Raw genomic sequence first — 24,177 nt, forward strand, 5'->3', positions numbered from 1 at the left:
ACCTTAAAATATTTTATGCATTTTCCTATTGAACTGAAGCTAATGTATCCTTTTTCCAATGATTGAGAGCTATCCTTAGGAATAGTAAGTCACATTCAAGTTCATTTTTTCCCCCAGAAACATTAAGAACTTTACTAGAAATACATAGAAAAAAAAATAAAAGGTCTCAGAGGCTTCCCCTCCAGCTAGGATGGATGTACAGACACAGATGGGGCTCCTAGCGCTGAGGGGGCCTGCTCCCTAATCCACTTCCTTCTCTCCCAGGAGCAAGGCATCCAGCTCCTCTCGCCGCTGCTGCAGCAGGGTTTCCACATCTGGGCTGGGGGTCAGGTTGGGAGTAAGGGTCCTGCCAGCTGCAGCCTGGACCCCACAAGATGGCCGCTGGGAGCAAGGAAGGCTACTGTCCCAAGATTCTACCGCAGCTTCCTTGAGCTGCTGAAACTCAGAGTCCCGTTGCGCTCCAGAGGTTCCTCGCAGATGATCTCAAAGGTCCTTCTGGTCATAGGTAATTCTTGCTGGTGTCAGTTTCTTCCGCGCTGAACGCTTTTCTGTTCAACCTGATTGGCTGAGGCAGCCCTGTTGGTGTGAGGCTTAGTTGAGGACAGGCCTGTGTCCTGCGTGTTCTGACTTGGGAAACCTTTCCCATTGTCTTGGTCTCGGCGTCTAAAAGTACCTGGTTCTCTGAGGCCCTTGACTCCTTCCCCTTGGTTGAGCCCATCCTGGGTTCTGCAGGTTCAGAGAAGGAGGAAGTGGAAGCAGTGGATGAGCAAGAGATTACAAGGGGGGAGAGCCTCCCACTCCTCCCAGAGGGAAGACCTCTTTCTGGAGACAGGCTGGAGGGGGTGGTGGGGCCGTGGCCAGCTTGGGTGGCATGGAGCAGAGGGCCAGCTGCAGGTGTCTGAGCCAGGGGGCCCCGGATCAGGGCAGATGTGGCTTCAGCCCACAGATTGTGGCCTTGGGGACGGACAGATGCAGGACCTTCAGCAGCCCTGCACTGATGGGCCTCTGAGATGGCAATCTTCAACTCCAACTTCTTGGGGGGTGATGGGAGGGGCTGTGGGGCTTTGCTGGGTGTGAGGAGGACATCAGCAAAGCTCTCCAGCTGGGAGCGGATGAAACGGAAGAAGGGGGCCAAGGCCCAGGGACTGAGGAGGGGGTGTGAAGGCTGGACAGCAGTGGGGGCTCCAGAACAGCATCTGGGGTTGGCGACGGGTTCTCCAGAGGGTCTGCAGGCAGGGCAGATGGCTAAAATGTGGGTTCCAGGTCTCTGGGTGGAGGCATTGGCTGGTTAACCATCATCATGGACTCAGCTCTTCTCGCTGGGATGAAGTTGGGAGCTGCGTTGGCGAAGCCCTCAGTTAGGGGTCTGGGGTGGTCACTATCTTCTAGCATCACCACCAGAGTGAGCTGGGGGGCCTGGCCCACCTCTTGTGAAAGGCCCTTCTGTGGGCCAGGCGTTGTCCTTGATTGATGCTTCTGGGTGGAAAGAGGCCAGTGGATGCGGCTCAGGGGCTCTCGGCATAAATGCAGTGGATCAGAGGCCTAGCCTGGACAACCACAGGGCCTGTCGGGGTGGCGAGGCAGGCGGCTGGTTGTGGACAGAATCCTGACGGTTGCTAGGGTGTCATGGGGTGGAGGTCTCCTCTCAGGGCACTAGAGGGACCACATGGGCAGCATGACATCTTACAGCACCACGACCAGGACCTGCCGGAGCCTTTAGGGTGCAGGGGTCACCAGGAGCTGTAGCCTCACCCATTTTGAGCTTCTGGCTTGAGCTTGGCACAGACGTGGCTGGCCAGGTGGGCTGGAGTCCCTGGGCAGGTCCACTGGGGGAAGCAGCCACTCGGGGAGTCCCTGGGGATCCCAGGCTGCAGCTGCCACCTCTCCCATCCCGGGTCTCAAGCTGAATTTTTAAAGCTAGCTGTTCGATAAATTTTTGTTGTATGTTTACAAACCCTTGTGTCAAAGACCTGAGTAGACGCATGTTGGTAGCTATTGTTAAATGGTTTAGCCCCAAGGTCTTCACAATAGGCAGAGTGACAGGGGAGAGTCCTCTCCTTTCCTGCCATGCTCTGGACCCCAAGGCAATCTGAAACAGGTTTTGAAGAATGAATATGAATTTGCACCTAGGGCAAGAGGAGTTTCTGTCCAGGCCTGAGAAGGGAAAACCTGAGCACAGGGCTGAGGAGAAGCACATGGCTCAGAGAAGTCAAGCTCCTTGCTGGAGTCACACAGCCAGCGGCAGGACTGGGACCTGACTCCTCCTGACCGGCTCTTCTGTCAGGCTGAGGGCTCCTCATTCAAGTTGCCCACATGACTGCCTGACTGCTCGTAGGTGCTTCTCAGACTCACGTTATCCGTTATTTGTGTTCACGCCCATGTTCTACTCTTTTCTAATTTGTTGCTTGTGATTTGACCGGGACTGAGAGGAGCTCGTTGGAACAACTGTGTTTTGTACAAAACCAAAGGGATCCGAGCCTGCTGCTCACGCCCTCATGGTTCTATGCCTGGGCTTGGCTGGCTACGGTTATTTTAGCAACGGGCTGTCTTTTTCATTTTTATCCTGATTCATTACTGTTCTTTTTCTGGATTGCTGACTCTAGAAAGTGTGGAATTATTTTATAGACATGTATTTTTTTATTCATTTAAAATCCACAAGGCTGAGCTGTCTACCTACAAAACTGTAATTAGATGTGCTAAAGGGGGGGAAGAAAAAGAAAGCTTCTATCTACTTCAAGAAAAATTAAGCGCTCTGGGCACCAATTCAGCATTCAGTGAGGCAGCTGGATGCTGCGTGAGGGGATATTTCTGAATGAGGCAGGCCTACATCAGCTCATCTGCCAGGTGTTATGAAACATGAAAATCAAGCTCATTAGGCTTCTAGGCCGTATCCCCACACTGTTTCCATGCCACCCACCAAAACACCTTGAAGCACTTGACCTTTGTTTAGAGCTGTTTTTCAAAATTCTGGTTTCAGCCCTGACACATCCTCAGCTGCACAGAATGAGTATCTGTATCTCAATTGTCCCACCAAAGCCGGATGCATGTTATGCAAGAAATCCATGTTGAATGACTTACTCCTTCCAATGTGCCTGGAGCTTTGTAAAACTCATTCAGTGCTTTCATAGAAATATTTACCTCTTGTAACACTCTATCCAACCCTGGGAGCGGGTGGGTATTATCCCCATTTCACAGATTAGGAGCGATTAAGCGGCCCTGCCCAAGCACTGGAATAGGAAATGGTGTTAACAAGTCTGTCACTACACGGTGGCCTTCCACAGGACAAAAGGGAACCAACACTGATGGCGCAGACCCCATACAAACAGAATAGCAAGGACAGAATTCTAACTTTTACAGATTAAAAAAAGGGGTCCTTAAACTTTCAATGACTTGACCAGAGTCATAGCTTCAAAGTAGCTGAGCTGGGCCACTCAAATCAAGCTTCTAAAGAATAGATACTGGCTGCACTCTTTGTACCATAGTACAAATCCAGTTCGTGATTCAGTATTTACACTGAAAACATTAGGAGCACAGGGAGGCATCTTTTTTTCAGCCAGATTTTTTTTTTTGTAATTAAAAAAGGAAAAAAGATTAAATAGACTCAAGCAAGTATCACTAGGTCCACCCTCAATTTGGCTGTGAGTCGTAATTCAGATCTAAGAAATTTACTCTTCTGTTCTGAAGCCTGGAAAGTACCTATCGGTCACTCACTGCATGCTTTCAAATCTCTTGACTTGGCACCTAAGTCCTTCCCATTCGCCTGCAATTCAATTTCTCCTCTCACCTTTCTTCAGACCCATTCGGCCAAGAGCACAGCAAACTGCTTGCTGTTCTGCAAACACACACCAGGCCCTGCTTTGCCTCTGGGCCTTTGCCCATACAGTTCCCTCCATCTGGAATGTGAAATCTTCCACAGCTTTCATCTGCATTACCTCCACGAATCTTTCCTGATCAGAATAGCTTTCTCTTCATGCCATAGGATGGCTATACATCTCTCTATCAAATAATTTGTCACTCTGAACTATAAATGTTAATATACCTATCAACCACTCCCCCTTCTACTAGAAAATGTGGCAGAGGTCAAGGCTTACTAATCTTTGTATTAACCTTGTTTAGCCCAGTCCCTGGCAGAGAGAAAGAGAGAGAGAGAGAGAGAGAGAGAGAGAGAGAGAGAGAGAGAGAGAGAGAGCTAGTTCAACAAATGTGGAATGGCTGGCTGTTTGAGAATAAGGTTTTCATAGTTAACTCAGCTTTAATATGAAATTTAAAACAATGAAGAAGACAGGACTCAAACATAGCAGGGAAATAACATACACTTTTACTCTCAAAATAAATACTAATCAATTTTATTTTATAAATACAGATGCTGAGTTTTCTTCCAATTACCAACAGATCAGTTTCACATGCCATTTATTATTGGTGGTGGTTTAAAAAATTATTTAAATAACCGGTTAGGTCAGGATAATGGGCACCATTAGAACTGCTGAAAAAATATAGCTGGATACAATCTTCCAAAACTAATATTCTGAGGGGGGAAAAAAAATCTCTGGAATTTCTGAAGTGGGTAAGAGGAAGTGGAGAGAGAAAACAATCAAATATTCATTTGATAACGTTTGCTGGCTGTTAAAAGTGTCTCCGCTGCATGAAAACTGAAAGGGCTCTTAGCAGTTCACAAAAGGATAGTAGTGAGTTTTCACTTCAACTTATATCCTCAAAGCAAATTTGATTTTTTTTAGTGATTTATAAGACGAATTAAACAGATTAGTAGGCGATAATAACTCATCCCATATTTTGGCTGTGGCCACTTTAAACAGAGGCAAAACTTATTCTGTAGCATTGGAAAATGTCGAACAGAGTTATTCCTGCAGACATGTAATACTGTAGGCTTTTTCCCAGGTCATGGCAGAAACTGCAGACATCAAACAAACTCAAATGAAAACACAAAACCCAAACTAAACAAACCCAAACCTAAGTGGTGTTTTGAGGCATAATATCCTTGGACATTGTGAATCAAGCAAATGTGGAGGCAACTACTGACCAGTTCTGAGCAATCTAATCACATTCAACGGCAGGGCTCCATGTTGTGGGGGTGCAAAGCTATGGACCCCAGAATCAGGGAGTCCACAAATGAGAGGCTGATGATGGGGCCCCAGAGCTCCAGGCTGTGAGGAACTTGAGATGAACACTAACCATGGGTCTCAGTACATGGTCCCTCTGCCTGGTGGTACCGGAAGCCAGGCTGGGCGGCCTGCAGCTGAATCCACCTTGTCTCTGAGTTTGACATGAGTTAAAATTCCACTCCTGTATCTTGGGAAATCACAATCACGTGATTCACACCCCATTGTTCCATACTAACACAGTCCTTCAAAAAAACCTTTTTTTTTTGGGGGGGCGGTAGATGCTACTTCATTGGAGGACCCCAGAAACCAGTCTGATATACATCCAAGATGATGTCTATCCGCACCGTCTTTGATTCTAAAATGAATGACAGTACAGTGCAAAGAAGCCCTGACTCTATGACTTCTGCTCCAGCCTTGGGGCAGTCCTACCTCTTTATGTGGAATTCATATGGATTTCTTCAGATCAAGTTAAAGCTCTTAATTGCTTGCAGGTTGGGTCTGTCATGCAATGATTCTGAGCGTTCTCTTTACATGGAAAATAACAACATGAACTATTCCATTTCACAATGTTGCTATGAATTAAAATTGAGCCCAGGAGTGCTTGGACAAAATACGAAAACGATTATGAAACCTATGAGTTAAGATGTTATGTAGGACAAACGCAGCTACTAGAGTGTACACCTGCGAGGGTGTTTGTGTTGCTATAACAATGTGTAAACTCAAATGAAGTCAACAACACTGGCTTAGATACAGCCCCGGTTTTTGTTCAGGCGAGTCCTGTCAGGACGTAACATACGAGTATGGAGATGTATGTTCAAGAGGAATTTCGAAGCTGAAAAAAAAAATCAGGTCAAGTGAAGTAAACTCGATTTTTATTCTTCTATATAATACATGGATATATGGATAAATTTTCCTTAAAGAGCTTGCAACCCTGAGGCGATGTCCTTGGGTATATAAAATATAAAGCAATAGCAAATGAAACGTGAGCTCTCGGGATGACATTTGGACTTCAAAAACATAATTTAATATTTATGCAATTGCACATATACCAATAGTATTCTATGCCTCATTTAGTCTCGTAATCCAACTACCTCAACTGCCTTGCAGTTTGCACACTGGAGAGCCTGACTCTCTACATATATTTCATCACATACAGTGCCTTCCTTTCCAACTGAAATTTAATAAATTAACATGGGATTTACACATAGCAGTTTCTGTCTGGTGAGGGCACTGCCAGAAAGCATGCCTAGTTTTTGACCGTAGCATCTGCCCACGTAAAATCTTTGGCTCCCAAAGGGGATCGGATGTCATTTGACTGTAGTAACCTTGGGGTCCTTGAGGGTTCCCTAGGTTCCACCAGAGGTGAGATTTTTCATCTAATTTGAGAGCTACGTCAAGGGCATGGCTGATTAGAGGACGTGGAAGTTCATGGCTACTGCATTAAAGAACCAGGGAATCTGAGATCCTGCTTTCAGGATGCACAACCCATCCGCTGTGAAATGCGGCAACAGTGGAGTCTTTAAGTTGCCTGTGGGGCTTGGGGACAGGGTCAGGGTCAGGGACAGATGGGCCTGGGTCTAAGGAAACCATTGTGCTTCTTATTCATTAAGCTAATGGATGGGCAAAGATCCTTCAGTAAATGGCAGAAACCTTTTTCTGAATATTCAATGTTCCCAAAGTTTTATAAACTGGGGTACGGGCAAATGCTTATGAAAAACTAAAGGTGAGTTTATTATATTATTTATATATTATCATCTTCCCTCTGAGGATAACAGAAGTGTAAATAAAAAAGCAGACAAATACTTATAAGGTGACTCGAGCTAGAGAGTGACTTTTGCCTTAAAACAATCGACAGGCCTGAAAAGCAAACCTTGCAAGCAAAATCTAACTTTGTCTGGCCCACGGATACACAATGATCCTGAGTCCCTCCTCGATTCACAAAGTCTGTTTTTCTGAGGAATATCCTCCATTAATATTCATTTTGTGTCATAATTATTACAAAGGGTAACCAGTGCAGCTTTATCCTCGTTTTAGGCAGCGACCCTGTCCTGGTCCTACTGTCTGTCTGCTCACTTCACTTATCAGAACTCCTGCGTGGCCGGCGGAAGCTGGATACGTTCTCATTCAGTGCATAGATCCTTCGGGAGAACTCTTCAAATTCTCCCAGAACTTGTTCGTCACACTCCACTGCTACGGCACTGTCCACTGGGATGCAGTTAAATGCTTCCAGCTGATCGCCTGAGGTGAAGCCCGTGGCTTCCATGCCAATGATCTCTTCTGCTTGCTCGACGGTACAGCAGAGCTCAGCTTCTGAGACCGGGTGGAACTCATCTGGAGGTGGGGCGCTGGAGGAGCCAGCCTGCTCGCTGGGGAGGAGAGGGCCATTGACTGCGTCCGGCTGCCCAGACAGGGCTTCTCCTTCTTCTTGGCTAGTGTTCAGACTCACATGGCCTCCACTCAAGCTGTCACCCAAACCTACTCCTTTTTTCTGGTTTTCTTTGGAGAAGTCCAAGGAGGTATCCAAGGAAGAGGACAGAGAGGTTGTCTTTCTCTCAGATTCTCCCAGGGAGGGGATGGTGGCCACAGGCTGGGCTAATGCTGAGTTGTAGCTGGGAGGAGGGGTTTTGTACTGGAGTCTCTCATTCTCTGAGCTGGCCCGTTTTCGGTGTCCTTTGTCCGGTGAAGGGATGCCGCCAGAGAAGTCTACATCTGCACCCCCATAGATGGAGCTTTGTCTCTTTGGAACAGGGATCGCACTGGAGGTGTGATGTCTGTCACTAGAAGACAAACAGAAACGAGAAGTTAACTTTCAACTTCAGAACTCAGCTTAAGCCTTCTGGATCCAGAGAGAGGAAACAGCATATTTAGGTTGGAGATAATAAAAACTGGTAATAATCAATCTCGGTACTAATCGTAGTGTGTGAGTGGAAGAAACAACATGAAGCCTTCTGAACTCAACTTTGGGAGCTTCCTTGGAAAAGGACATAAGACACACTGAGATAGATCCAGAGGAGAGTGCCCAGGTTAGGATGGGGGATAGAAACCATGCCCTGGGGGGAAGAGCTGAGGTAACTGGAGGAACTGGAACTGAAAAGAACAATATATGAGGAATGGAATCAACTTCGTGTATCTGAAGGGCTGCCCATATTCTTCTTCTTGTTTTTCACATTCAACTCTCATTTTATCTTCATAAAGCAGGTATCCTCATGTGGCACAAGTTAAATGCTTAGCCATGATCCCTCAGGGAAGCAGTGGCAAGGCACTACATCAGGGCACGGTGATCAATAGCTTTTCCAATACCCGAATGCTAATCACCTTGGATTAGAGAACTGGCAGAGAGAGGGTCAAGGATATGAATATATATATATATATATATTCTAATGAAACATTAACTTGGGAAATGACTTTTCCTTTACAAGGCTAGTCACACACATGTTTTATAAGTTTGGTCTTCAGTGTCTTTTCTCCAACTTGAGTTACTTCTTAGGAAGACACTTTGGGCCAGCAATAATAGTCATTATTTAGTGATATAAAACATTTTAGTTTCTAAAGTAATTTCATATACATCATTTCCCTTGGTCCTCACCAAAACCCTGTCAAGAAAGCAGAGTATATGTTACTACTCTTAAGTCTGAAATAATAAATAACAACTAGTTAATGGAAATAGAGTATCTAGAGCCTGAAAATAATGGTCATGGTATACACTGTACTAGTTAAACCACCTCGGGAGTATTGATCACAGTTAATGATATTATACTTGGATGAAGCTAGTCAGCGGCAATATGACTATGACCAGACCGAGTCCAGAGACAGAAGGAGGTACGAACACAAGATCCAGTTGATTTGTGTTCTTCAGATGAGGAAACATACATAGAGAAGTGGTTTGGAAAAGGCGACTACTAGACAGGAGCCGAGGCTAGCAGACCTGCAACTCTATCCACCCAACAAACAGCTCTTTCATGTGTCAGGCCTTGGGGAGGGGAAACAGACGCAAGACAGAGTAGGCCCTGCCTCTGAGGAGCTTCCCGTCTTGTAGAAGAAAGACATTCAGAATTGCTGAAATAATACGTTTTCAAATTACAATTGTGATAAGTGCCCTGAAACAGAAGAAAGGATCTAAGGTGCCTTCTGCCTGTGTCCACAGCCACAAGCCCTTAAACCAGCTCCCTGCTCCTCCTTCTCTCAATTTCTGCATTATCTCTGTGGTCTCAGACACCTAAGCAGGCGTTATTCTTCTTGAGAAAAGGCAACCACAAGGCTTCTAATCCGTGAGACCCTCAGACTCCCTTGCTTGGCTGTAAGTGTTGGTGCCAGGAGAGATTTTATAATTAGGGGTGGCCAAGTGGGGTGCATAGAACCGGGCAAGTAGACTAGTAAATTACTGTTTTCAGTTCTCAAGAAAAACAAAACAGAGCAAAATCTACTGGTCTTAAGCTAGGCTTTAAGTTAATATGTTGTCAAAACTCACAGTAATTGGGGAAGCTACACATTTCTGCGAAGCTAGTTATTTTCAGTCTACCGCTTGCTGACAGGCAGTCTCTAACTGATTCTGCAGGGGCCCAGGTAATCAAACCCAAACAGGGTATCAGCACCACCCACAGACAATCTATTCTGGGTAGTCAGGTCAGGCTGTTTAGTTGTGACCCCAGCCCAGGAAGGGTGAGAAGCACCAGGTGAACCAGCCTGGAATCGGGAAGGTGATATTACTGGCATGGAATTACCATGTTTCCCCGAAAATAAGACTGGGTCTTATATTAATTTTTGCTCCAAAAGACTCATTAGGGTGTATTTTCAGGGGATGTCTTATTTTTTCATGTACAACAATCTACATTTATTCAATACAGTCATGTCATCTTCTTCTGGAACATCGTCATAACGTACTAAATGCGTCCATCTGGCTGATGACCTTAACGGGAGCTTATTTTTGGGGAAATGCAGTAGAGGCCAGGTGCTTAAGCCCTCATAGCTATGAAGGGTGAACGACATAACACTTTCCCCGGCTGCCACCATGACCCCACCCTTCTTTCCCCACGCTGCTGGGCTCCAGGTGGGCTGACAAAAGGGTTTTTTGTAGCCCTCTTGGATTTTGAGACTCCCTGAAAGCTCTCAACTTTGCACAACAGAAAAGTAATACTGTATTTCCCTGAAAATAAGACCTAGCCGGACCATCAGTTCTAATGCGTCTTTTGGAGCAAAAATTAATATAAGACTCGGTCTTATACTAATATTATATTATATTATGTTATATTATATTATATTATATTATACCTGGTCTTATATTAAAATAAGACCAGGTCTTATATTAATATTTGCTCCAAAAGATGCATTAGAGCTGATGATCCGGCTAGGTCTTATTTTTGGGGAAACATGGTAAAGTGTAATATCCCTCCGCCAACTACAATGGGAAGGGAACTACCATTTTCCTGGGCATCAATAACGTCGAATCCTCACATCTACCCTGTGAAAAAGGTAGGCAGGTGGGTGGGTTCTGTGGTTTGTTCAAAGTTGCAGAACCCACATCTGAACTGGATTAGGTATTACTGTAGAACCCATGCAGTCTGTTATATCTCATGGGGGAAAATCATATTCAAATTCAACTATAACATTTGCTATGTGCCAACGACATGCCAGACATCAAGCTAGTGCCATTCTACTGGCCTTCTCATTTAACTCGCCCCACCCTATATCTAAGCCCTGGGGTATGACTCCTATTTCAATGAATGGATTCTAGAGGTGGAGACGTTGGTATTTTCTGACATCTCCAGTTCCCTTGGATTTTTAAGCGAACCCAGGTAATGATAGTATGAGATACAATTTGGAAAACCCCAGTAACAGTAACATTTTCCCTCTTAAGAACAGTAAGAAAAAGAGTTATTATGGGTTGACAAAGAAGTCCACATAGCTAAAGTTCACCTTTTAGTCACATTTTGTCTTTTTTCTATTTTTAGCCATGTGCGATGAAACCTTTCAAAATTTTTTACTTATGTCTTTCTTGTAATCTTAAAAAGAGTCAGTGAAACGAAAAGGTATTTTCATGATAACTTTGGGCTATCACGAACATGTATAACTAACCTATGACTGGAAAGAGACTATGGGATTTTCAGTGGTGTGTTTCTCAGGACATGAGTCTAAGCGTCCCCAATCTGTGCAGAAGCCTTGCAGTATCCTCTCTAACTGTCACAGGCAGTGAAGCTGTGTTAGTGCTCTTGCCTGTGGGGGCTTCTCTTTTTTTAATGCTTATTTCTAACTTGCTGTGTTGTAAAGTCGATGTCCTGAGAACTGTGTGCAAAGTAAGAATAAATAGGATTTGAGTGATGGGCCAGCAGATGAACTGGGCATAATATGTGTTATTATATGAGTTTTGTAACATTAGTTTTGGCTGCTCAGAATTCATTTTTTTATTTTTATTTCCAGGATCTTAGTAATGTTCCAGATTTTTAAGATAGCTGAGCTCTAAACAGCTTACGTGTTGAATGATTATATTAAAATATATACAAACACACATACATTTTTAATTAGTGTAATAATTTTCCCTGGAAAATTCAAAAAATATAAACCATATAAAAAATAAAAGTCACTCACAGCCTATTACCCATCAAATAACCACTATTAATTTTGGATATTTTCCTTTCAGACTTTGATTTCATGTATGTATGTTTAATTTAAAAAGACCAAACAAACCTAATGTTGTGTTTGTGGTATATATATATATATATATATATATATATATATATACACATATACAATTCTCTTTCCTGCTGTTGGATGCTATTAAAACCTCTTGGTAAACAATTCTAAATGGTTGCTTCATTGAACAGAATATCATAATTTGCTTAATCATTCCCTTAATTTTATAGATTTAGGATATTTCTAAAATTAACTATTAAGAAATTGCTGTAGTGGCGGCCGGATGGCTCAATTGGTTAGAGTGCAAGCTCTGAACAACAGGGTTGCCGGTTTGATTCCCACATGGGCCAGTGAGCTGCGCCCTCCACAACTAGATTGAAGATGATGAGCTGCCATTGAGCTTCCGGAGGGGCAGCCGGATGGCTCAGTTGGTTAGAGCGGGAGCTCTCAACAACAAGGTTGCTGGCCATGGGATGCTGGGCTGCGCCCCCTGCAACTAAGATTGAAAACTACGACTGGACTTGGAGCTGAGCTGCGCCCTCCACACCTACACTGAAGAACAACAACTTGGAGCTGATGGTCCTTAGAGAAACACATTGTTCCCCAATTAAAAAAAAACACCACAAAAAACAAAAACTGCTGTAAGCATCTCTGTACAAAAACACAATGTATAGATTTTTAATAAAATTTGATTTTCGTATTTAATAGGTTTCCAGAAGGAACCTTCATTTCACATTTCAGTACTAGCTAAATTCTTATGAAAAACACGAGCATTTTGCCTCTAGTTTTGCCTAACAAGAGAAAGGTAGCAATTAAAAAAACAAGTAATACATCAGAAAAGGATGCCCAGAAGGTTTTAAGATTCTTTTTGTCTGATTACAGTCTGGCTTCAGGATCATTATCTAGATGGAAGAAGAGGTCAAAACACATAGGTTTCCTAATTATATGACCAATTTTTAAAGGCTGTTGACAATTTCCTTATCAAATGAAATTGGTATGTTATTTAAGTTGTGATGGATAACTTATAGGGAATTTCTACTCTTAGAAACAATCTAAGTAAACATGGGTGTTTGGGGAGGAGTGGACGCAGCAGGAAATGTGGGAGTTTGCTCTGTCCTCACTCCTGCCAAGGAGTGAGCCCCTATGTGTCTAAAGCACTAGGTTTGGGGGTGGAGAGCCTGAGGTGTAAGCAACTGAAACGGGTCCCCCAGTTCACTGCATATATTCTCATCAGCCATTTGCCTTAGGTGAATGTCTCTTCTAGTTTGGCTTAGGTCCAAACTGGAAACCTAGAAACATGAATCTGGGGTTTAATGCTGCAATTAAAAGGGATTTATTAAAAAACAACAACTCAAAGATACTGTAATTGCAAGTTTACTAGCATGGTTTAGTGAAAACATGGCATGATTTGTTGAATAACTGAACCACATCAGGCCTGTTAAATTACTTAATAATAAACCTTTTGCTACAAGTGAAAAAGGATATCCTAGGGTCACAAACAATAGTGTGATGAGGGAGGAGCCAAGTGGTTTGGAGTTTAGAGGTCAAGGAGAACAGCCTGGCTTAAATTTGGCTTCTTTGGATCAAATCTCTGACCTCTGTAAATTAAGGTGATTGATTTCTTTCTCATTCTGTGAGTCCTTGTTTACTGCAGCCAGTTACCTTTTGTCGTCTGTTCAGCTACCATGTTTCCCTGAAAATAAGACCTAGCCGGACAATCAGCTCTAATGCGTCTTTTGGAGCAAAAATTAATATAAGACCTGGTCTTATATTATATTATATAAGATCTGGTATTATATTATGTTAATTATATATATGTTATATTATATTATATTATATTATATTATATTATATTATATTATATTATATTATATTATACTTGGTCTTATATTATAGTAAAATAATACTGGTCTTATATTAATTTTTGCTCCAAGACGCATTAGAGCTGATTGTCCGGCTAGGTCTTATTTTCAGGGAAACACTGTCTGTATCTTGAGATAGTGGTGGTGATGAGAAACGATGTTAAAAGACTTGGATTCTACTACTAGCTCTGCCACCACCATGACCCTAAGTGGAATTAAGGTAGAACTCACCACTTATTAGTTATATGACTGTAGGCAGCCACCTATCTTCTCTGTGCTCCAGTTTTATCCTTCGTCAAAGAGATTATTGGACTACGGTAAAAAGTTAACATTAATGCACTTCAAATTCTTGGCAGGATGCCTGGCATATATACTGATGGCAGTAGTAGCTGTAATTGTGGCTGCTGTCATTATTATTAACTTCCATGGGCTTCAGATTCCAAAAGTATTATCCTCATTTTACAGAAGGGGTAACTGAGGCTCAAAGACATTAGTGTCTTGGACAGGAACACAGAGGAAAGACCAGAATCTAGATCTCCTTCCTTCTACTGTTGTCCCCTACACGGAATACTGTTTAAAGCAGGAACAAATAGAACTCTTCCCACCCACCCTCTTCTCCACTTGTGCACATCAGGGAGCTAGCTGCAAGAAGCAGATAAAGAATGAAGGCCAGTGTAAAAGGGTTTTGGAGAAAAAGTACTAAATCAATCAAAAGATTTATTCTGCCCCTATGTGAAACTTCATTCCAGTTTTCTTCTTTTTTCTTAAGGACATGGGGTAGGGAAGGCTTTGAATAAAGTAGAAACGCTCACACTGCCTCTATTTACATGATCTACCAAATGCTTAGGGACTATAAGAACTTCCCAGAATCCTTTGTGGTACATTCCAATTGTCCCCAAGCCCCTGATGTATCATTTTTTTCTGTATGAATTTAGCTTCAGGGAGAGAGATTTTTTTTTTTTAATAAGAGAGAGAATTTCTCTATTTCCCCAACCTAAATGAGGAGAACCATGTTCAGAACTTTTATAACCATTGTACAAATATTTTGCCATGAAGACAAGTTGGAGATGGTAGAACCCAGTTCATTCCACTCTACCACCCTTGCCTCTACCACTTTCCCACTTTCTGTTGGTTTTATTGCCTGAAGCTATAGCGTCATTTTACAGAAAAGGGATTGGGAGAGAGAAAACAAGGCAAGAAAGCATTGGTCTAAAATGTGTTCCCCATTTCCACATCTCCCATATGCAATAGTCCAGATATCCACATGTGGTTAGCCATTATAAAAGATAAAAGATTGGGGACCTACCTCACTGCTCTGAATCTATGTTTCCTTTTCTGAAAAATAGGTATATCCACCTAACAGTTGTTGCAGTAATGATTAAATGAGATATACAATGAGTAGGTACTCCATAAATTATTAGTAATAAAACAATAGCAACTAATATTTGTGAAGTACTATGAAATACTCCATTAATAACTATATACATGATCTCAGTTAATTCTCACATCTCTATGAAGTATTATGAACATTATTTTACAGATAAACGGAGGCACAGAGGTTAGGTAACCTGCCTAAGGTCACAAAACAACTAACTGTGATTTTATAAAGGCTAAATAAATGTTAGTTCCTTTCTCTCTCCCAATCACTAGGGCTTGCCAACAAAATACCTACATTTGATCTCTACTTCTGTTTGAGGGAAGAGTGAGAATCACAATAATTTTTTGGTCAAGGGGCTTGATTTCTTTTCCTTCTCTTCTCGACTATATTAAGTTTGTGTGGCTTTTTTTTGACTTCCTAGGACTTGGTAGGCTGTTACAGGAATGCTGATGCATTCTAACCATCAATTATGAACAGAAATACGTTCTGCCATGAAATGATATCAACATGGAGACTTAGGGGAAAATGAAATAAAGGAAAAATAAAAATTTACCACATCAAGAAAGTTCCTGAGGCTGGGGTGAATTTTCAGTTGTGTGAAAATATTTTTTTCCTATTCTCTTTCAGAGTCACTTGTGGTTGTTTTATCTGTCTACAACCAGGTTTCACACTGTAAAGTATTAGGAAAGAGCACAATTCACAGTCTCAGATATGTGTCTTTCCCTCCTCCAAAATGTTTCCTCTGAGGACCATTACTAGATCACAGCTGGTCAAAATGCTAAATCTTGATTGTCTGGATCCTAGCCAAAATCTACAGCTACAACTCGGTGGAATAAGAATACTTAAAAAGAAAAAAGAAAAAGCCTTTTAAACAACATTTGATCTTCTTCTTTCTCCCCCGTGTAGCAAGCTATGACCTCATGGCAGCGAGACCTCTACGTGGAGGTGTTTAAGTTGGTGGACGGCCATTAGAAATGTTTGAAGCTCTAGGTCCGACTCTGCGCCAATATCATGTCAACTGTGCTAAAAAGCAATAATAGTTTCTCACCTTCTTAAAGATTACTGCTTAAATAATGCAGAGCAACGACAGGGCTGCACAGAGTGCCAAAAGTGGGTTGCCAAGGCGAAGCTGAGGTAGAATTACGTCTTTTGGCAGCTAAGAAATTATGACATAAAGTTAGTTTTTTCAAAAAACAACCTCCATAAATTAGGCTACTATCCTTTTTCAAAATCCAGCAAAGGTTGGGATTTATCTTTCTCCTCTCTCTCTCTTAGATCAAGTAGAAGCAGCACAGAGCCTCCTTTAGGGAAAGCCAAATTTAACAACTAGGTCTTATCTCCCAGGAGGTAGCTGAGAGTTAATCGTTTTAAGCAAGCAGTCTCCTGCCCAGAGGCAAGCAATCTAAAGACCTCTCACCATTACCAGATAAGTGAAAGTGTTTAATCTTTGCCCTGGATGTTAACAAAAACAAGAAACAAAATAAAAATAGAAACAATCTTGGGCCAAAAGCATAGGCTGAAATCTGTGCCAGTGGTCACTTTTCCCCTGGGCTCAGCTTGAAAGGTTTCCTGCCAAAGCCTGACTAAAGAAAAACAGAGAGTTTAAAAAGGTATACTGAACAAGGGAGCCTTTAGATTTTATTTAAACTGGAGTACTGATGGGAAGACGGATTTCTGAAAGACAAAGTTCCACAGGCAGAGGATAAAACAAACAAGCTGAAAGAACCCATTTCCCCAGGCTCTGTGATGTGAAGTCCTGGCCATCAGGCCTGCACGGCCCAGCTTGCAAAAGGGGCCCCAGCACAAGCCGGTGGACAGAGGCTGAGGGGGTCCCACAGCCGGGAGGCTCATGTGGAGGCTCGCTGGGTCTCAAGGTTGGGTTCCCTGGGATCAGGGACTAGAGAACGATCCTCCAGGGAAACAAAGAGAGGTCCCAGGAGGGGTCAAGTCAACCACTTCACCCATCAGCTTTCACTTTAAGAAATCATCACACAACTGAATCTACTGACATCACCCTCAGGCAACAAACATTATGAGGGCTGTACAAACAGAAAGAGATGCCAGGTAAGATACCTGGGGACCCCTTGGAGTGTCTCGACAGCACTTAAGACATGGGAATCATAAAGTATTTATGCTGAAAACTAGGGGAAAAAAGCCCAAAACCTCTATCCTTTCCAGGGACACCAGAGAATAGCAATCTCACACAGCCCAGCCCCAGAAGAACTCGATAAGGAAATTAAAACTCAGTCAGAGAATGCTTTCAGAATTTAAAAAGTTACCTTGCAAAGAGAGCTGAAGGAAGTGTCAGACCCCAGAGGCCCACGACATAATCTGTGAAATGAAGACTGTGAAAGATCCTGCGAAAGTTGAACTACCATCACATTTCTAATAAGCTCTGACATGAACTGAACCATGGGGCTTTAGCTGTTTGTTATTTTAAAAGAAAAATGGATAGTTCTGCCACCATTTTCAGAGATGCCGGAGGCCTTCGGAAGAAGTGCTTGAATTACAGTTAGCTGTCATTTAATCATTAGTAAGAGACTGTGGGAGTCTAGGGATAATATCTTGGGAAACTTATCTAATGTAGTCCTCTGTACGATGAAAAGAGGTGCAGTGCAAAAATGTATGCATATTCACAGAACATAACAACAAATTAAATGATTTACTTCTTTATTCGACTATATAATGATTTTCTACTACGCACGAGGCACTGTGCACTAGACCCCGGGGATACAATAATGATTGAGAAAAAAGCCACGGTTCCTGCTTTTGTGGCGCTTACACCACAGTGGAAGAGGACAGACATCTGTCATGAAACTACACACATAAATGTAAAACTATAACCTCTGAAACATGCTAAGCAGGAGAGGACATGGGTTACGAGCGCTTGTAACAGAACTGACCCAGGAAGACCAAGATTTGAAGGGCTAGTAGAATTCTTCACCAGGTGACGAATGGGTCAGTGGGTGAGAGCATCTTCCAGGCAAAAGGAAAAGCACATGCCAAGACCCTCTGTCATCACAGAGAATAATGCATGAGGGCCCAAAAGGTCATCAAGCAAAGAGTAGCATGGAAGGAAATAACGGTGGAAAGGAAAACATGGTCTGGACCATGCAGAAGCCCAAAGGCTATGTTTACAATTATCTCCTTTATCTAAATCATTAAATGTTTAAAGTTAGATGTGGGGCAGGGAGAGAAAGAAAGGGAGATTAACTTATTGATTGATTTTTATTTTGGAAAGTGCACTCTGGCTGAAGTTGGAAAACAGACTGAAGGGGTCCAGAGTGGATGTTGGGGGACCACAGGCTGTGCAGTAGTTTAGGTGAGAGATGATGGAGGCTTGGGCCAGAATGGAAATATTCAGATATAGACAAATAGACATATGAGGGGAAATCAGCAGGAGTTGCTAAGGTTGGATATGGGGGTGAGCGAGGAAGGAAGAAACTAAGGATTGTGTCTGGCTTCCTGGCCAATGTAAAAGAATGGATGGATATTCCCTTTGCTGAAAAATTGCACTGGAAGACCAAGAGGCTTACAGTGGTTGGAAGACAGGAAGAAGAAAATATGGGCACACAGAACGTGCTATGAAAACATCCAGGAGACAATCTGAATAGAGATCTGATATCAGAAAAGAGACCTGTGCTGAAGGTTTACACTTATGCTTCATTTCAATGTGGGTGATGATTAAAATAACGGTTGTCACCTAAGGATTATGAATAAAATGAGAGAAAAGAGGGCCTAGGACCGAGCTTTGAGGGGCTCCAGTTTTTTATCATGAAGTAGAAGAAGAGCCTACAAATGAGATAAGAAGGAGCAGTGAGAGAGGAATGAAGAAAACTAGGAGAAGGTTGTAATAACAGGATTCCTTTTCTGGAACCACAAAATGCTGAACGATCCCTTGTGTAAAACATTTTAATCTTAATCTAGTTATAAGAGAGGCTGTACTGAGTAACAGTTAAAGTAGGGCCCTAGAATTGTTCAGCCTGGGCTCAAATCTTAGCTCCTCCACTTGATGGCTACATTACCTTCAAGTTATTTTAACCTCTCTATGCCTCAGTTTCCTCATTTGTAAGATGACAGAGGATAATGGGTCGTAATTCACAGGGTTGTTATACGGAGTAAAGGAGTTAACTAAATAATATATTCAAAATGCTTTGGAAGAGTACCTGGTTTGTAGTAACAGTCATTTCGTCCAGCTATAATGACACTGCTTATTACTGTACATGGCTATCCAGTAGCAGGAGAACCGCTGAATAAAATGATCTTTAATGACTTCAAAGCTGAAGCCCAGGGAACTGTACCTAAATTGAGCTTAAACTCAAAGGTCACACTGAGGCAGCCAGTGGTCATTTCTAATGCTGCAAATGCTTGTCAGCTTTTGATAGGCAAAGACGCTACCTCTACAGCCTTCCTGAAACTTAGTACAGTGCTTTAGATCTAGGAGGCTTATCTGCTGATACTCAGCACATGCTACAGAATCCCTCCTGAAAAACACCGACTTCTTAGCACAGGCTATATCAGTGGCTTTTCTGCTAATTCCTTCCTTCCATTCATTTAAGTATACCCATCTTCCAAAGCCAGTTCAAGTCCTACCCCCTTCATTAAGCAGTCTTCAACCATGCCAATCGAAAGTGATCTCTTTGAACTATGAAGGGCTATAGTACTTATAGTTATACCATCCAACTGATGCTTAATAGAATCACTTGTATTTTTGTACATATTCCAGTAGACATTATTGAAAGCTACATTCACTGCCTGGCAGTCTGCTAGGCTTTGGGAACAAAGAGGCATATAAAATAAAGTTTCTACTATTAAGGAGTTTCCACTCTAGTAGTAGAGAAGACAGAGTTAATCAATAACCAGAACGTCGTGCTGCTTTGTATACAATATGCATCTTGTATATTATAATGGAGAAGGGAGCCAGTCATCTTCTGGAGGCCTCCTCAAAGGAGGCTATGTTTAACTGGTGTCTTGAAGGATAATGGGGAATTAACCAGGCTGTGTGTGTGTGTGTGTGTGTGTGTGTGTGTGTGTGTGTGTAGGGGCGTAGAGTGAGAAATGAAGGGAAGCATATTTTAAGAGGAATAAAATACAATATGTATGCAGTCCATCTCTGGCGCTAAGTCTTGTAAACACTGCATGGTAGGGACCTGGTCTTTTTCTATTTCTTGCAATTTACTGTTCTCCACTTTATAATTTCATGTAGTATGGATCATACAGTAGTTACTAAGTGAATATATTTGTTTTATGAATAAATGGATGTAATTAGTTGACCTCAAAAGGAATAATTTATGTTCTTTTGGTAATGTGTTGAGAAACATTCAGTTAATGTTTAAAAAAAGTAAAATAAGAACACTATATACAGGGTTACTTGTAACATGAAAATATAGTAAATCTACATGAGGAACTATTATGCAGCCATTAAAATGACGCCAAAAAGATTTTAATGACATTGGTAAAAGTCTTAAGATGTGATACACAAAAACGCGGTACATCCAACTTAAAGAGCTGTGCTGTCCAACACTGCAGCCACTTACTGTACCTACGATGTGACTAGATGGATTTGAGATGTGCTGTCAGTATAAAATATACACTGGATTTAGAAAGCACAGTATGAACAAAGAAATGGAAAGTATTTCATTTATTTATAAAACTTGTAAAGTATCGATTACATGTTGACAAGTTATTTTATTGAATTTTATTGGGATTAAATAAAAATTAAATTATTAAAATTGATTTACCTATTTCTTTTTGCCTTTTTGCAATGTGGCTGCCAGAAAATTTATTTTTACATATGTGGCTCAGACGATATTTCTGTTAGACGCACTGGTATAGATGACATGATATTAACTATATAAGTAACACTTAGAAAACTAACTTAAGAGGGGCTTTTGTCCCTTGATTGTGGTTTCCCCCTCTTCTGCATATTTTTACATCTTTCAAATATTACTCATTGAGCGTATAGTACTTTAGAACCCAAAGGAATGGAATAGAGATAAATAAGACACAGTAAAAACAATGTGAAAAAGGTCTCAAAGTGGTACAAAACCTTGGTTGCTGGAGGTTGGGAAAAGCAGCTCAGGGATACCCAAGACTTTCTGTCACTGACACAGTGTTAGCACACAAAGGATGCTGGCCAGCTGTTCTCCATCCTGACTGGAGACAGAAAAAAGCGGAAATGGGTGTTAACCACAGGAGGGGGCCTGTAAGTTAAATATAGGGAAGAATTTCCTGAAGCAAGGGTGTTTAAACTCTGGAATGAGTTATGGAAGAAGCCTGGTCCCCCAAGGTCTTTTAAAATACTGCAGATACCCATATGCCTTGTGTGTTCCTGTTTAGAGGCAACGAGATGACTTGTCAAGGTTCCTTCTAAAATAGCTATCTTACAGTAAATAACACCAATAAAACTTTCTTTTTCATTTATTTTTGACCAGGCTTCACTTTTCCTATTAAGGATGCCAGCAATGCAAGACGTACTTTGAAAGGCGAGTCCATCTGACACAGCTACCTTAAGTAGTTTTCTTGAGACTTCAAAGACAGCGTCATTTGATCCCAATTTGAAAACCAACATCAGCGACACAACCTGTTTTTAAGTCCCTCAGGGGTCACCTTCCAGAAATTAGCTCTGAATTCAGCATTAGCATGATGGAGAAAAGGAAAGAGGATAGATTTACTTTTTAAAAAGTGAGGCTCTTAAAAAATGTGAATGCTGGATACTGCCTCATTGTCAAAGGTGAATAGTTTGGCTTAAAAGCAGAGAACTATGACATCGTTACCCTCTGTGGATTGGCTCACTTACTCTAGGTTTTCATCATTCTCAGTTTACCGAAAAAAATTTTTTCTTAAAATGTGCCAAAGTACTTACTTACTTACTTATTTACTTATTTAAAAAAGCTGTGGAGCTTGATTCTGTTTATAAAAAGAAATGGAAGACTAGGTCAGCAGAAGCACTCTCTAGAGATTGAACCACTGAAGTCAAGATGACCTTACATAAAGCCACTATGCTTCTCCCCAAGTCACATCATTAAACGCCAGAAGGAATCTGGAGCTATATGCCAGCAAGCTGTGGAACAGCCAAGGATACTTCTCCTCAAGTGTTCTCTCCTCACTAAGCTCACTGAGATCGATGCAGTTTCTATAAAAATGGCACACTTGGTCCTAACACATCAAATAAGTCAGTCCAAGGCTGACCTCCATCATTGTAACAGACTGTCCTCTGAAGCTGGGTCTCAAGCTCCAAGTCCCACGTGATAGCAAGAGTGAACAACACATAGGAATCTTTTTGCAAGTTATGTCCTTCAAAATATTTAATTTGTCTTATCTATTCATTTAGATTATAAAGTAAACAACTGTCAACTAGGCAAAGGCAGGGCAAATCTTACACTTTCAAATCTTCTTTCGTCCCTTAAATAGTGTTATTGCAGAGGAGACACTTAATGAATTGCTAAATGCATGAATAATACTTAACAATACTTTGTATAGTCCTTTTTAGTTTATAAACCACTTGGACAGACATTATCTCATTTGCTCCATACAACTATGCTTGGGAAATAGGTCTGGTGCTAGTAACTCCATTTAAAAAAAAACACGGATACTCAAAATGATTTATGAAAATTAAAAGACAGAGCTGAAGTTGGAGCCTACATTTTCAGATTCCCAAATCCAGTGCTCCATCCGCAGTACCACACTGCCTAGCTGCTAGATCGTTTAAGCTTCATAGTTGGGAAAAAATTAAACTTAGAATAAAAAAAATTCCAAGCATAAAGCAGGACAGATGGCTTTGAAATCCTGCTCTCATCATGGCTTATTTGGAAAAAAGAACATGAAATTTATGGGAGACAAACACTAGGGGCAAACATATGTTTTAGGCCAACCCATGTGCTTCCTTTCGTTTTCTTGTTTCCTAACAAATGGAGTTGAAACATAGAAGCATTTTTGTTTCTTTTGGTCTTAAAGTTCTTAAAATTCTTCCCAAAGTTTATGACTCTTAGTTTCCTACCTCTCCGAGGTAAACGGGGTAGGATACGCAACCAGGAATGTTTCCACCAGAACAGCTTCCTTGATTTTGCAGTGTATTTTTCTAGTACTTTGGACTTGACTTTGGTGGATTTCCCTGTGGAAGGTGGTCGGTGTTGAATGATCACGAACTAACACGGGGTAGCGTGGTATTGTAAAAAGAAGATGGGGCCAGCACTCAGGTAATCTGGTTTCTGGTCCCAGTTCCATCACTTATTATCAAGTGATCTTGGCAAGTCACTTCACGTTTCTAAGTCTCAGTTTTCTGACCTGTAAAATAATGATCATTGTCCTTGCCCTGTCTCCCTCACAGGGTTGTTGTGAGCTTAAATAAAAACATGGAAAGTTTTGATAATAAGAGACTTATTATTCATAACTTCTAACTACAAGTGAGAGTTACCTAAGTAGGGAGGTATCCAAAGAAAGTAGGTAGGCAAGCAAACAGATTTGTGGGGTACTTACTTATCTCTAAGGCTTCAGGAGGGTCTTAAAAGGACATGGGGAAAGTGAGAGGGAGATGGTGAATATTTTGTACCATTAAATGGCATGAGCCATTATTAAAAAAATGGGACCAAGAACCATATTCTATATCTATGTGTAAAGAGATGACTGTAGATTTTAAAGGAAAAATAAGACATCTATAACAAAGAATGGATTTAATTCTTCAAACAGATAACTATGATTCATTCGTCCATTATATATTTATAATAATAGCTACCATGTACTGAGTAACACTATGTGCCAGGCAGTATGCTAGGTATTTACATATTTAATCTTTATGATGAAACTCTATCAGGTAGGCACTATTATCTTATTTTAAAGATGAATCTAAGCTGATGAATCTAAGCTCTGTGCCTGAGGTCACAGAGACAGTAAGTGGTAGAGTTGGTATTGAAACCCTTAATTTTTACAGGCTCCTTACAACTGGGCGACTGTTTCCTTAACCTACTCTGTCCTATACACCCGTCTTCACATGTGCAAATCCTTCTTGTGCTCCAGGTCCGTTCAAATGCCATGTCCTTCAGGAAGGCTTATCCAGTTCTCACACCTCTCACACCAGGAAGTAAATGACTTGCTCTGAATGTTCCAAATAACTTAGCTACCTTTCTTACAGCATTTCATACTTTCTATTATATATTGTTTGTTCCTATTGCATTACTTCAATTAGACTATT

At 41.6% G+C, this 24,177-nt stretch overlaps 1 protein-coding gene and 1 pseudogene across 1 annotated transcript in view; both read right to left on the reverse strand.

The window, feature by feature from the left end:
* Positions 1-220: 220 nt before the first annotated feature.
* Positions 221-1,890, reverse strand: LOC109444807 (proline-rich protein 14; annotated as a pseudogene).
* A 4,085-nt stretch (positions 1,891-5,975) lies between these two features.
* Positions 5,976-24,177, reverse strand: part of UVRAG (UV radiation resistance associated) — a 275,347-nt gene continuing 257,145 nt past the window's right edge. The window contains exon 15 of the mRNA XM_019726447.2: positions 5,976-7,897. Coding sequence (XP_019582006.2) covers positions 7,195-7,897 — 703 coding nt within the window. The 3' untranslated portion in view covers positions 5,976-7,194. The remainder of the gene's footprint in view (positions 7,898-24,177) is intronic.

Source organism: Rhinolophus sinicus, linkage group LG06 (assembly GCF_036562045.2).
Source record: "Rhinolophus sinicus isolate RSC01 linkage group LG06, ASM3656204v1, whole genome shotgun sequence".
Classification (NCBI taxonomy): Eukaryota; Metazoa; Chordata; class Mammalia; order Chiroptera; family Rhinolophidae; genus Rhinolophus; species Rhinolophus sinicus.